The following is a 14,777-nucleotide window of genomic DNA, read 5'->3' on the forward strand; positions in this document are numbered from 1 at the left end:
AGTGTTTATTGGAGCGCTGTGGGGAGAGATAGGGAGGGTATTGAGGACTAAAGTCAAAGTAGACCCGATATCTCTCCTCTTAAGTCTATTGAATTTACCATCTTTAGACGGGCATGGGAAGAAACTATTTAATATTCTTGAGTACTGTGCATGGAAGAATATTCTGATGAACTGGGTGTCTGAGAACCCGCCGGACTTGCTGGGATGGCAGAAATTAATTATGGAGCACATTCCCTTGGACGTTTTTACAAACATGGTGCACCACACAACAGACCATTTTATAAGACATGGCAGCCCTACTTGAGTTATTTGGATATAGAATTGTCAGTTATCTTAACTATGGCGTTTCTTTAACCAGGATGATTAGATTTGTCAAGCCCTGAGCCCTGGAAGGGGTCTCCTGAGTTATTACGGGTATATATACAATCCTCCCGTTCCCTTGTTTGGGTGCTTTGCACTGAGCATAGCTGTTCTGTATTTTGTGTATTTTTGGTTTTATTTTGCTCATTTTTTTTGGTGTTGCTTTGCACAGTATTAGGGTTTGCTTTGTATTATAGGATAGGTTAGTAGTTAGTAGACAGTAGTTGTATTGTAATTTGTATTTTTTTCTTTTTATTATATTGATATTTGTTATTGCTTTTTTTTTTCAATAATCTTGTATGTTTGTAAAGTTAAAAAAATTGCTAATAAATGTATATACAAAAAAAGGAAATGAAATATAGTAGTACTTACAGCTTTGTCAGCTATGATAATTGCAAGACCAGTGAAACTTTAATAAGGCAACAAAAACTACATATCATCGTGGTCACTAACAAACATATTTATTAGAATAAATAATGGTTAATGTTTCTCAAACCATGCATACAGAAGACATTTGTATTCTTTCACAGGAGTATAGTTTCTGATACTCTTAGTAACTGACTCAGTACTGCATTTTAAGTGACCTTGGAGATCAAATAAAGAAATAACTTTTAACAGTAGGACAATTCATTAACAGTGCACGAAGACAAGATAATTTCTCAAGTTCTTAAAAGCTTGTGATTGGAGCAACACGTTTTTCTAATAATAGATGAACACTTCTGTTGGATACTTCACTATAAATGAGAAATTCTTTCCTTCTCAAATACATCAGGTATAATATGAGTTGAGACATGTCTGTACTGAGGTAAGCAACTCCAGCATCATAACTACACTCAACAAAAGTAACTAACTGGTTAACTGCATTCTGAATTCTTATTATGCTTTTGCAGAAATCTGTAGTTAATCCCAATAGGAAAACAATGTTTTCCACAATGCATGTCCATGAGAAAGACTGATTATTTAGTACCAAATTATATTCCATGAACTGACATCTATGATGAAACTGTCAAAACTCAATCAGGTTTAGACTCACACCTAGCTGCTAAGGGTGAAAGTACAGTTTCCTGACCAATCACCGCACTAACCTGTTTCACTCATGTGAAAACCTAATATCTTCCTATCATAACTTGAATCAGTTTGAGGTTTTATGCAATACTTTGCTGGTTATAGTTCAGATTCTGTTACTATTTTGGGCTATTTTCACAGATTTGCTATAAACTTCTTAAAACAGCTGGACATGTGCCTGTATTGTTTAAGTATAATATTTGGACATTAAGTTGATATCCCTTATTAGCTGAAATTTACATTATAATGACAAACAAGCAACCAAAAATAAACAACCAAATCCGGGGAGAGAATAATCTTGACAACCCCATTCCTTCACCAAAGATTAACCCTGGTATGCCATTGAATTAATTTTGAACAAATAATCAAACATGGACTCCCAATGAGAGCACAAAAATAGGAATGGGAAATTGAGATGATTACCACAATACATTGCTTCACTGAATATTCATTATACAAATGCTCTCTAAGGATGCTGAGTGGGATGGCAAAAGCAGTGATCAAACAGCAATCTTTCTGAGACATCAGATTTTGAACTGCTTTAAACACAAACTATAGTTGCAGTTACTTTTGTGTCATAATGTTTATTTATAATGGTGCAGCACTAACTTCAGCTGAATTGCATTATTGGCAATAAAATATTTTAAAATGTATTGCAATACTATGTAACCTTCTGTTCGATCTATAGAATATTCCTGTTGGACTGCTCATGATAGTGATATCTACGTTTATTGCATTGAGGATTCATCCAACAAAATCAATTAAAATAAATTATATTTATTACATAACTAAAACTGAACTTTCTAAATAGTGGGCTAACATCTTGTCCCATACAGCTTCACCTCATCTCTAATGAGGTCAGCTAGTAATCCAATTCCTTCATTCAAGTCAAAATTGTCACTACGAAATCATCATACAGGCCTGGATAAAGCAGCTCAAATGTCAGAATGCTGTCTACATGCATAGTACCTTTGCAAAATTTGTAAAGGGAGCTGTAAAATGCACCTTTGCAATCTGATAGGTCCTCCAGAATACATCACCTTTACAAGAAACAGATGTAAATATGCTGCTAGGAATAAGAGTCCAAGCTGTAATCAAGGTTATTGTTCACATTCTCTTGTTCAGTAAGAAGTATTCAATTTGAGTTCCACACATCTAATATTCTATTAACATGGAATATAATGTGTTTAACCTTAAAATACTTTAAAAACTAACCTGTTTTTTTTCTTGGAGAGTGTATTAGAACTGACATTACCCAATGCAGTAGAGTGAAGAAAATGTAAATATTCAGTGTTTCAGAACATTTAAAAAAAAGTCAAAACTTGGTTTAACTTTAAAATCAGATTCTTGAGCCTCACTTAGCTGCAACTTTCAATATCAGCCAGTTCCAAGTGTCAAAAAGGTGCAGCATACAATTGTAACTTTCAAATTTTATGCACTATAAAGTCAGTGATTTGGTTGCAAGAATTTAACTAATTATTTTAAGATTAAAATTAAATTGCCAAGAATCAGTGAGATTTACAACCTCCATATTCCTAAAGAACATATTGTACATAAGTCAAAACTTAACTATATTTATTGCAGAGGATATTCTGTATAAATTCAGTCATGTTATAGCTACATTAACATGAATCAGATTAATTCAGGTAACAGTGATCTTGTTCTTATATACTAGGAATAGATAAACAACATGGTAGCTTGATCCATTCTGATGTCTTGTCAATTAAGTCAGAGGCATAATCTGGATGTATGTCCTTATATTACACATCACCCCAGGGAAAAGGCAGCCTGGAGGACAGGCAGTAGTACGTGCAATCAACAAGAAGACAGCAATTAACCAAGCACAGCACAAAGAAGCCTGGCCAAACTTGAGTTAATGGAATCAAAGGGAAACCCTTAAGATAGCTTAAGAATAGGAGGCACTAAAGGTGGTTGGTAATGGGAGGAAAAACTGCTACATTCGGTCATCAAATTCATCAGGGAAGCTTTCTGGAATGCAAACATTAGCGGTTACATTAATGGGCAATCTCTTCCAACAATAAAGCAGCCCATCCGAGTCTGCAACAAGTTGGGATAATAACCAGGCTTGGGCAACTAGTAGGTAAAATCTGTACCATGTAAATGGCATGCAGCAGAAACATTTAGACATGCCTTTAACACAAAAATATCCCAAGATTCTTAATCTTCAAATTAATTGATGCCTTGCTAATGGTGATGACGTAACAGGAGAACAAGGTTTTGTCAACAGAACGCATTAACAGAGGTTACATGGGATGTAAAATGGGAATTCCAAACCGTTGAAAGCAGGCATAGTGCAGAAGTGAAAGATAGGGAAGGGAAAATGCATGAAAGGTCAAATTTGTAAGAATGTAGGGCTCAATGGGAGGAGGAGCCTGAAGAAGCACTTTAGGAGGCTACAAAGTTATGGAATGAAATGGCCATAGAGGGATTTAAATTAAAGGAGGAAGTAGTTAAATTGGAGACATTAGGTGACCAGGAATCAATGTAGATCAGCAAGTTCAGGGAGATGCACTAGTAGGGCATTATGTAAAGTCGGATATGGGTTTTTTTATGAGATTGCGAAGACTGATATACCAGATGGAAACGTGCTGGTGTCTTGTACCTTACTTACAGTGAATATAACTCAGATGACATACAAAATAAGAAAACTGATAACATCATTGAATCATATTTATACTCTTCTAAAGTGCTAGAAGAAAATCACACTATTAAGGTAATTCAGTGCAAAAGGAACTTACAGGTACATGTGTATGATTGTTCAAGTAACACTAGTCAGTGACTGCATCACTGTAAACTTATCTCCAGTTTATGAAGAATTGCAGCTAATAGTATACTTTTCTATTAAAAGAAACAATTTTCAAGTAAATTGACACTGCAAGTTATAACCATACTGGCCTCTGGTTACACCTAACTAGCACCGTAGTTGATGATATTATGCACTAAGAAAATACCTATAAACTTGTTGGTTTGATAAATAGTAAAAGATTATACAAAAGATAGTAAGAGTTTATAAATTGTCACAATGGCAAAACAAATAACTGTATGCAAGGCAAATATCAGAAAAAACCCAACTGTGTGCAAACTTTTTTTCCAATGCTCAAGTGCCAGTTATGGTACATGTATTTCACTATCTGTTCATGTCTCAATTATAATTGTAGATTGGAATCTAACAATAGAAAACAGTTTATGATATAATCACTCAAGTATATTAAAAAAATACAGAAAAACAGAACTGTTCCTACAATTTGCAATGTTTTCTGAACTCCTGTACCATTAAGGAGCTTGCTTTGCAAGGTTCCCATGCATTGACACAATTTGAAGGCTCTACATTTCACTTGCAGTTTATAAGGATTGAATTTGACACCTTCTTCCACTTCAGTGCCACTCTTGTGAGAGGGTGAATAAAGTAGGTAAGAAATAAGCACTGAGATTAGACCTCTGAAAGCAGTTACTTGCACCCTGGGTTATGACTCAGCAAAGGAGAACGGTGAATCCTCTAGATCAAGGCCCAATTACACAGGTTAAACTGTCCTTATGCTGTCCCTGGGTGAGTGGGTAACATGATTGTGCTCCTACAGAGGGAGATTTCTCCCATCAACAATTTTATCCAAGAATTCTCAATCTGTACTCAGGTTAACTTTGCTCCATTAAAATCATCAATTTTAACTTGGTGAATCAGTCATCTCAAATACGGTGCACTAAGCCCTCCTCATTTTCCAATTATAAAACAGCTTTCAAAACATTTCTGGCAAAACAAGGAATTTTGCTTCCAGACACCCCCAGCACCCTAATATTCAGTAGTCTGCAAAGTGACAAATGTTTCAAAGCAGAAATGTTTCAGTCATATTGTAAAGGCTCACTTGTGCCTTCCAGTCTACTTGTACTACAGTGCCACCATTTGGTTGAAGGATTCATTAACATTTCAATCTCCAGCCTAATATTTTGATTTTCTTTAACAGTATTAAATACCAAAAAAAAAACAGAATTGTCAAAATACAGAATTCAAGTAGTCAACCAGCTGTGTACTGATACATAATTAGTTTATGTTTAACCGTTTTGTATTGTTATATAAGTTATCTAAGTATATTTAACCCGGCTTTTTCTGTGCCTCTACTTAATTACCCATTGTCAAAACATACATTAAATATTAAGTATTGTAATTTAGAACACTGCAGTAAAATCCTAGAACATTTTCTGGGATCCATACAAATAATTAATTCTGATCATTTAAAGAAAGAAAATTCCTTCAAGTCAGTATTTTCACTGTATTATTTCCTTCCATTAATTTTGATGACGGCTTTTCAACCCAACTACTTGTCACTCTCTCCTTAGAACATTATGTTCAGTCACTTCCTCCTCCTTTGTTGTTGTGGCCATCATTTTCCTAAGAATTTGAGACAGATTACAAAAGCAGAAGAAATTCTTATCTTTGTAAAGCCTGTTACAAATTTGTGAGAATTATTTTATTACATAAATTGTACTGACTTAATCTCTCAGTGTAGTACTCCAACAATGATGAATCACTGCTTGCAGTGAGGCTGTAGCATTGTAAAGAGATGAAAGTTGCTGCTTCACTGAATTCTCAATCTCAGCTGCACTGAGACATTTGAGCCCAGGAGAAAAATGCAAGACATATGCATCTCTCAGTGTCATTGGTAAAGCCTTAAAAGGAAGTAGAAACCTACTCTCTTGGCTTTAAGAACTAAAGTGGACAATGATAAAATAAGGCATAGCACATGAACAATACTATAACTGCATTATTTACTTCATTTCAACTGATGAAATTGTGGGAGTAAATATATAGGATAATTTTCATATAAACGAAGAAGATGCGTCATGATTACTTGAAGAAAATAGATATTTGTTAATCAACCTTCAGAGATATTATTACACACCTCTGGAGCAGATGGGATTTGAACTAATGAGGCTCAGAGGTCAGGAGACTACCACTACACACAAAAGCCCCTGAAGAAAATAATATATTTTCTAAACAATCTGTTAAAAAATGCTAGTACATACTTTTGGATCAGGTGGGACTTGAACCCAGACTTTTGGTTCAGAGGAAGGGACACTACCATTGCACCTCTAGGGCCATTTGAAGAAAACAGTTACTATTTTCTAATCAATCTATTTACAGATGTTACTGCACAATGCTGGAACAGGTGAGACTTGAACTTGGGTCTCCTGGCTCCAAGGTAGGGAACCTACCACTGCACTACAAGAGTGAAGAAAACAGTATTGCAGCGTAAGTGATGACTTACACCTGTCACTTTTTAAAGTCAATTAATTGTTGTACAATTGCAAAGCATTCTCCGTTTCTAACCAGTATCCTCCCACACAGACATCACTATATTCTAGGAACGAGTTCTGTGCATTGAAAGGTGAAACACTGCTCAATCCTCAAGAGGTTTCAAGGCAAACAAATGATATACTCTATCCTCAATATAACCTGGTGAGAAAGAGTCAGGTAACATGCATGGTGTAACAAAATTCATACTACAATACAGCATAAAAGAAAACACAGGAAATAAAATGGTCGGGTTCCATTGACTCTATAACAGACAATATTGTAACTGTAGCACTTCAGACAAGGTGTGGACATTTAGTTAAATAACAAAATGGTTTTAAGAGAAGGAAGAAACATATCTGGAGGAAAGAGTCTTATAAGTATAAAAGCAAATTACAAACTAGGAACTTTCTTATTTAAAAAATCCAAACAAACTAATACTGCGATGTCAACTTGGCAAGGCACAGGTATATGGGAGGCATTCCTGGTAACTGCTCAGTGATGTTTCTCCCAGAATGTCTTGATTATTCCAACAATTACTCCACATTCTTGTATTTTGTGAATAGATTGTAAAGCACTCTCAGCGTTGACTTCAAGTCCAGGTTTACAATATCTGACAAGAGAATATGCAACACATTCACTGAACGTTCTAACAAAAATTAGCAATTTCACAAGAAAGAAATTAAAGGCAAAGAGGGAAAGTGAACTGGAAAGGGAAGATCACAGGCTCATGGCTTGGCATACCATAGCAATGCTCAAAAGTCCAGGAGAATGCAGTTCTAACTCATCCTACTTAATTTCATCTCATTGATATCTCTGGAGTGTAACTTCAGGTGCAAAGAGTGAGCTTTTGCCTCCAGAAAAGGCAAAAGGTTTAGTGTCACCAGCACATGCAGTCACCAAGATAAAACCAGCAGGGAACCTGCTGCCAAAAATGTATAAGACATTCAGTTTATAACTTTTATGCAACGTGAATATATAATTATCAGGTGCCACAAGAGTCAGAGACAGCTTTGTTAATAAAAGATGCAGTGGTGAGTAGTCATTTAGGTGCAATGATGCTTGGGTGGAAATAAGGGAGTGCAAGGGGACATAATCTCAGGTCGCAATCGCCCATAGCCCCCAATCAGTTGTCTAACAGAGGGATAAAATATAAATCAGGAAATAGTGGAGGCATGTAAGAGCATTATAATTGACATGGGCAACTTTAATATGCATATTGTGCACAAATCAGATGGGGAAAGGTAACATGGAAAATTAAATTGTAGAGTGCACCAGAAATTGCTTCGTAAAGCAGTACGTTGAAACCTACCTGGGAACAGGACATTTTAAATCTAGTAATACATGAGATTTATAAAAGATCCTATATATAACAATCCTCTGGGTGGTAGCAATCACAACATGATTGAATCTCAAATTCAGCTTGAGGGAAAGCAACTCAAATCTCAAACCAGTTTCCACAAACTGAACAATGGAAATTACAGACATTCCCCCCGTTGAGAATAGGTTCCATTCTTAAGTCAGTTCACTACTCAATTTCTATGCAAATGAACAGGGCACTGTTCCTAAATATGAGGAAATGTTTGTATATCAATCATTAAATTAATATTAATACATCCTTTTTGGCATTTCATTCTTAAGTTGGACGTTGAGTTGGTTAACAAAGATAGTCAAGAAGACTATCCAATAAAAACTATGACATATAAAATGACGAAAACTAGTGGCATGCTAGGACTTTGCAACTATTTTAAGAATCAGATGGCAAAAGGCTAATAGAAAAAAAAAGTGATTATGAAAGTAAATTGGCAATAAATATAAAAACAAATCAGCAAGAACTTCTTCAGGAACATTTTAAAAAAAGATAAACATGGGACCTTTTGAGGATATAACTGGGGTATTAATAATGGGGAACAGGGAAACAGCAAATAGTAGAAACCAATACTTTGCACTGGTCTTCATGGTGGAAGACACTATGAACATTCCAAAGATAACAGGTAAGCAAAGCGCTAAAGAGAGGAAAGATCCTGTAATGGTCTCTAACAGAAGGTAAGAAACATTCAACAAACTAATGGGACAAAAGACAGACAAGTTGCCAGGACCTGATAGTCTGCATTCAAGGGTTTTAAAGTAGCTGTAGGGATAATGGAGGCATTGGTCAAATAGCCAAAACTTACTGAATACTAGAAGAGTTCCAGTAGATTGGGAGATTGCTAATGTGAAGCACCTGTTTAAGAAGGGAGAGAGGAAAAAAAGCAGGATGCTATACACCAATTAGATTAAATCATTCACTGGGTAAATGCTAGAGTCAATTATGAAGGAAGAAACAGCAAGAATTTAGGAAGCTCAATACAATCAACAAAGTTTGGTCTAAGAAAAATCACATTTGAGAAATCTGTAAGTGATCTTTGAAGATATAACAAGCACAGTTGATAAAGAGGAACTGGTAGATATAGTGATTTTGGATTTCCAGAAGCCATTTGATAAGGTGCCACATAAAGTTTATTGCACAGGATAAGAGCTAATGTTATTGAGGATAATGTATTAGCATGGATTAAGGATTGGTTAATGCAGAAGACAAACAGTTAGGATCAATGATCTTTCAGGTTGGAAATACATAACTTCTGAAGTGCCATTATCATTTGCTACCTATATTAGTAACTTTGAGGAGAGGGCAGAGTGTGATTTATCCAAATTTGATGTTGATACAAAAATAGGAGAGAGTGTACATTATGATGAAGACATAAGTAGATTCCTTGAAGATTCCTTAAGTTAAGTAGATAAAAATTTGGCAGATGGAGTTTGATATCAGAAAGTGATATGCACTTTGCTAGGAAGCATCAAAGCACAGACTATTACTTAAATGGAGAGTGACTCCAAACAAATATACAGAGGAATCTAGGCGGTCTTGCGCATGAAACACAAAAGATGGCAGTATGCAGGCACAGCAAGGTGGCATATGTAATTATGACATCTAATGCTAGGACTGGAAGATAGAGCAACCTTGTTACAATTGTACATGGTCTTGGTGAGGCCACACTTGGAGAGTACTTTGCACAGTTTTCATTCCCACGTTTAAGAAAGGATGGACTGGCAGTGGAGACAGTTCAAAAGATATTCAATAGGTTGATTTATCAAGAATGGCTAAACTGGTTAGGGCTGGAAATGTGTTGCTGGAGAAGCACAGCAGGTCAGGCAGCATCCAGGGAACAGGAGAATCGACGTTTCGGGCATAAGCCCTTCTTCAGGAAATGGTTAGGACTTTATTCATTAAATTTTAAAAGATTGAGGGGTGATTTCACTGAAATGATTCTGAGGGGGCTTAACATGTTAGATATTGAGAAATTGTAGACTAGTGGGGGAATCCCAAACTAGAAGGCATAGTTACAGAATAAGATGACACACATGTAAAACTAAGAGGCAAAGGAATGCCCTCTCCCAGAATGTCTGGAATTCGCTACCCCACAGAGCCGTGGAGGCTAGATCACTGAAAGTATTCAAAGAGGAGATAGATACCTTTTGATTCGAGGGCTATGGCGAGGTGGCAAGAGAAATTCAGACCTGGGACAGATCAGCCATGACCTTGTTGAATGTGGGGCAAACCTGAAGAGCTGAATGACCTACTGCTGCTCCCCTTTCTTATGTTATGTTAAATCTAGCCATACAGTATGCTCTAGTGAGTACCTGAACCAATGTACAATTCAACCTTGAAATTTGACAAACAGTAACTAGAGTCAAATTCGATTATTTTCTATTTCTACAGCAATTTAATACTGGCCTGAAATTATATTTTATGGTTCCAAATACTAAAGAGTTGCTTATAATTGGTATAAGCAATACAGTTGATAATAAATCTGAACCACCGTAGTCAAGATTATATATTTGAAATTCAAAAAATACCTTCTGGGCGAGCCTTTGGTTTCTTAAGTCCGCCATCCTGCATAAGCTCAAAGGAAAATGCTACATTGTGAGCCTACAGAAAAACAAACAGTTAATACAATCACTTCATGACATCAAAGGTTTAGTCCATCAAAAAAGTAAATTGCAAGAAAATAACTACTGTTCACTGTACCATTCACCAGTCAAATCTACTGTATGCCTGTTGCTCCATTCAAAGCTCAGCCCACCAACTAGAATACAGCATTCCATGTAAGAGTAGGATCATCTAAGTTCCAAACCCTACAATGTATGCACCAGCTCCAATGCTTTTCAGCACTGCACAACTTCAGTCACTCATCTTCCACACAATGCCACAACTTGCAGACAGTTGTATGGAAGTGTGGAAGCCCCATTAAACCAATGGATTTAAATACCAGTGAATATTTCAGTTCAGAGCTATTTGAATCACATGAAGTACGAGTTCCAATTTGCACAAGTCAGTTTAAATCATTGCGATTGTTATTTTATATTGTTTTTCAGGAAGGCTTGAAATTATCAAAAACTCCAAAGAAATGTCCTTGCATATTGCAGACACCTATTCCAATCTTTAATGTGTTTAATCCAAATATTTTACAACGCTCAAGATCAATTGATTTTTTTAAACACAGGCATTAATCACAGGATACTTAACTGACAGGCCAGGGTTTTCATTATTCGATTGTTATCCCAGGAATATTACTAAACCTTTTATAAAGATCTAAAGCAAATGAAGACACACTCAGCAGGGGAAAAAGTTGGAACTCATGTAACAGACAGTAATCTAAGATGCAAGGACTGAAAACCCGAGAGTCAAGAATATTTTAAAAATCCAAAAACATTAAAAACTTCTATAATTTACTCACTGTACTATTCTAGCCTTTTAAAAAAACTTGTTATAAATTAAATACTATGCTTATTAATGTTATACCATTAACTCATCAACCCTACTCCACAGGAAATTCATCATCCTTTTGCTCTGAGGTTGTGTTTTTATTGATTCAAAAGATTCCTTTGCACAACTGCAATACTGATGAAGATGGGTTTTGCTCTTTCTTAGTGCAGCAGTGATATCCTGAATCAGGACCTTCATGACTCCACAATGGATTTGTGGATTACCTAGACAAAGAAATGTACTTTTCCATCAATTAGATCTCAACACGTAACTTACAAAGCAGGCTTTTTTTTTTTAAAAAGGTGGAAAGCTGAAATTGTTGCATAAACATTAAATTTAGTAAACCTAAACAGGCACATTATTTTAAATTGAACCTCATATGAAATATATAAATTTCAATTCAGAAACCTTTCCATTCGTGAACATATAATTCTTACCACTTACTGTTAGGGTCCCCGCGTGCACTGGCATTCTTTCATTTATAAAACAATATACATGCAACAGTAATCCATTTACATGGGGATGTCTACATTTGGTGTTCTTTTACTGATGACTGTGAAAGTCAATCCTTGACAGGCAGGTTCTGCCATAAAAGGCACACATGAAGGTGCCAAGTGACAATGTGGATTATTGTTTTGCATCAGTGACTTTTGACAAGCTGTTAAGGTCAATGGTCATCTTAGTCGTGCACACTAGCCAACAGGGATATTGCCATATCCTTTCATCACCAGCTGGTGATTTCAGGTAAGATTGTCGATGATTAGGGTCTTCGCCTCATGCTTGCAAGAGTCTGTGAAGTGAAGCTTGGGCACCCTCAGTCTCCTAGCTCCATACACTAAATGCTATAGTCTCATTAGCAGTCAGCCTCGTTTATTCACCCCACAAATGCACTTCCACCTTCTCCCTCTCAAACTGCAGGGTGAATACTACTATATTATGACGACCGCCTCTTTAGGGTTCCTTTACCTTTAGCTCCCTAATCAAGTCTGCCTCACTGGCACATCACCAAATCCACAATTGTCTGTTTCCTAATGGACTCTACTACAACCTACTTCAAAAACACCATCTCATAGGCATTTCACAAATACCTTTTCTCAGGATCTGCTACCTAATTGATTTTCACAGTCCACTTGCACATTGAAGTCCCCCATGATTTCCTTACATGCCTTTTCTATCTCCTGGTTTTGTTTCTGCCCCACATCCCGACTATTGCTATAAGGCCAAGGGTCTTTATTTCCTTTGCAGTTCCTTAACTGTACCTCATGCAGATTTTACGCCATTTCTTGCTATTGATATAATTTCATTTCTTACTTACAAGGCAACCCTACCTCCATCTGCCTATCTGCTGGTCCTTTTGATTTCATGTGTATCATTGAATATTTTGTTCCCACTGCTAAACTCCTTGCAGCCATGTCTCTGTGACACCCACATCAAACATGCCAATTACAATCCATGCTACACACTCATTAACCTTGTTTCAGGTACTGTGTGCATTCTGGCGCAACACCTTCAGTCCCCTTCTCATATTGTCTCCTTATCAATTTAAAGTTAGATCCCTTACTCTTTCTATATTCTCTGTCCTATTAATTGTTCTGGAAACTTTAATAACCTCTTCTGAATGTTCAATCCACTTTAATTTTTTCTATGTAAATGACCAAACCCACACTCAAATTTAGCTTAAAGCCTACCTATAGCCCTAGTTATGCGATTTGCCAGGATCCTGGTCACAGCATGATTCAGGTAGAGCCTGAACCACCAAAGTTTCCTTTCGATTGATACTGCTTCTTGATTTAAGGTCATCAGGTGACATGGACTCTTATTTATTACCAAAAAATAAAAGATCTTTTTACAATTGCTACAAATTCTTAACAGGATTTACAGATTGTCCTCGTTCCCCCTTCTAGTTCAAAGGTCATCAAACTTGAACATTACAATTTTCACAGTATACCAGGATTAATGTGCTGACCCAATGGATCATAAGTAACCAATGCCTGCTAGTTTTACTACCTTGCTAAATTAATAAAAGCTCACAAATTGCAAATGCAGCTGATTGAACAAGAGTCAACTATACTGTACTCATAGGACTGACCTTCTGTTCAAAACTTTCTGGTGTCAGATAGAAGTTGTAGAGAGGAACAAAGTAATCTTCAAGAAGTCCCATAAGCAACACCAAGTATACACCATCTGCAAACTGACAGAGTAGTACATTAAAATGACAGTGCTTCTACTCTATAAAGCAGATAGCTAATCCAAATCACTTAAATTTCTTCTAAAAAAACATATCTGATCAACTTGGAATAGAAATCAATTAAGCAAATATAATTAAACAACATGAATGCGAAGTACAGCTCAATTTGGAGGACAACATCCATTTAAACTACGCGTTCTGAACAGGTGCATAGCAATTTAAAGTTTGTGCACAGCTCTCTGGTCAGACAATGCCAGGCCTATTGTGTCCAGTCGAGGACCAAGATACAGCTGCCCTGGAGACAGCACAGATAAGAATAAGAGAAGCAATTCTGTCATCAGATCATTGCGCTGAGGAGACACAGAAGAAATCTGGATTTTCCAGCAGGGAAAGAAAACAATTGACAAGTGATCTTATGTATAAGTATGAAGAGAGAAAATAACTTACATAGCAAAATGGCAATCATGAACATTATTTCAAGCTGTATATTGATGAGGATGACAAATTGATTCAAGTTAGTGAAAAGCAACTGGAGATCAATGTCAGGAAGTTTGAGCCCACAAAAACAGCAATCAACACTGCAAAAAAGCTTCTACTTAGAACAGAAGAAGATATGCAACTCTATTTAACTTACAGTTGAACACAATGGGCGGCACGGTGGCACAGTGGTTAGCACTGCTGCCTCACAGCGCCAGAGATCCGGGTTCAATTCCCGACTCAGGCGACTGACTGTGTGGAGTTTGCACATTCTCCCCGTGTCTGCGTGGGTTTCCTCCGGGTGCTCCGGTTTCCTCCCACAGTCCAAAGATGTGCAGGTCAGGTGAATTGGCCCTGCCAAATTGCCCGTAGTGTTAGGTAAGGGGTAAATGTAGGGGTGTGGGTGGGTTGCGCTTCGGCGGGGCGGTGTGGACTTGTTGGGCCGAAGGGCCTGTTTCCACACTGTAACTAATCTAATCTAATCTAATCTAATCTAATCTAATCTAATCTAATGCTGAGAGCCCATGAGATAGATAGGAACATGCGACAGGAGTAGGGCATTTGGTTCTTGT

The 14,777-nt window shown here is 36.8% G+C and overlaps 1 protein-coding gene across 3 annotated transcripts in view; it reads right to left on the reverse strand.

Annotated features, from left to right (window-relative positions):
- Positions 1-799: 799 nt before the first annotated feature.
- The window catches only part of parvb (parvin, beta), an 81,516-nt gene continuing 67,538 nt past the window's right edge, over positions 800-14,777 (reverse strand). For 2 of the 3 annotated variants that reach the window (XM_043709207.2, XM_043709209.2), the window contains exons 11-13: positions 13,630-13,731; positions 10,631-10,703; positions 800-7,346 (exon numbers count right to left, since the gene is read on the reverse strand). In XM_043709207.2, coding sequence (XP_043565142.2) covers positions 7,270-7,346; positions 10,631-10,703; positions 13,630-13,731 — 252 coding nt within the window. In that variant the 3' untranslated portion in view covers positions 800-7,269. The other variant, XM_087997397.1, reaches the window with a different exon arrangement.

Source organism: Chiloscyllium plagiosum, unplaced genomic scaffold, assembly GCF_037043375.1.
Source record: "Chiloscyllium plagiosum isolate Xiang-an unplaced genomic scaffold, Cpla_swu_hap1 HiC_scaffold_19, whole genome shotgun sequence".
Classification (NCBI taxonomy): domain Eukaryota; kingdom Metazoa; phylum Chordata; class Chondrichthyes; order Orectolobiformes; family Hemiscylliidae; genus Chiloscyllium; species Chiloscyllium plagiosum.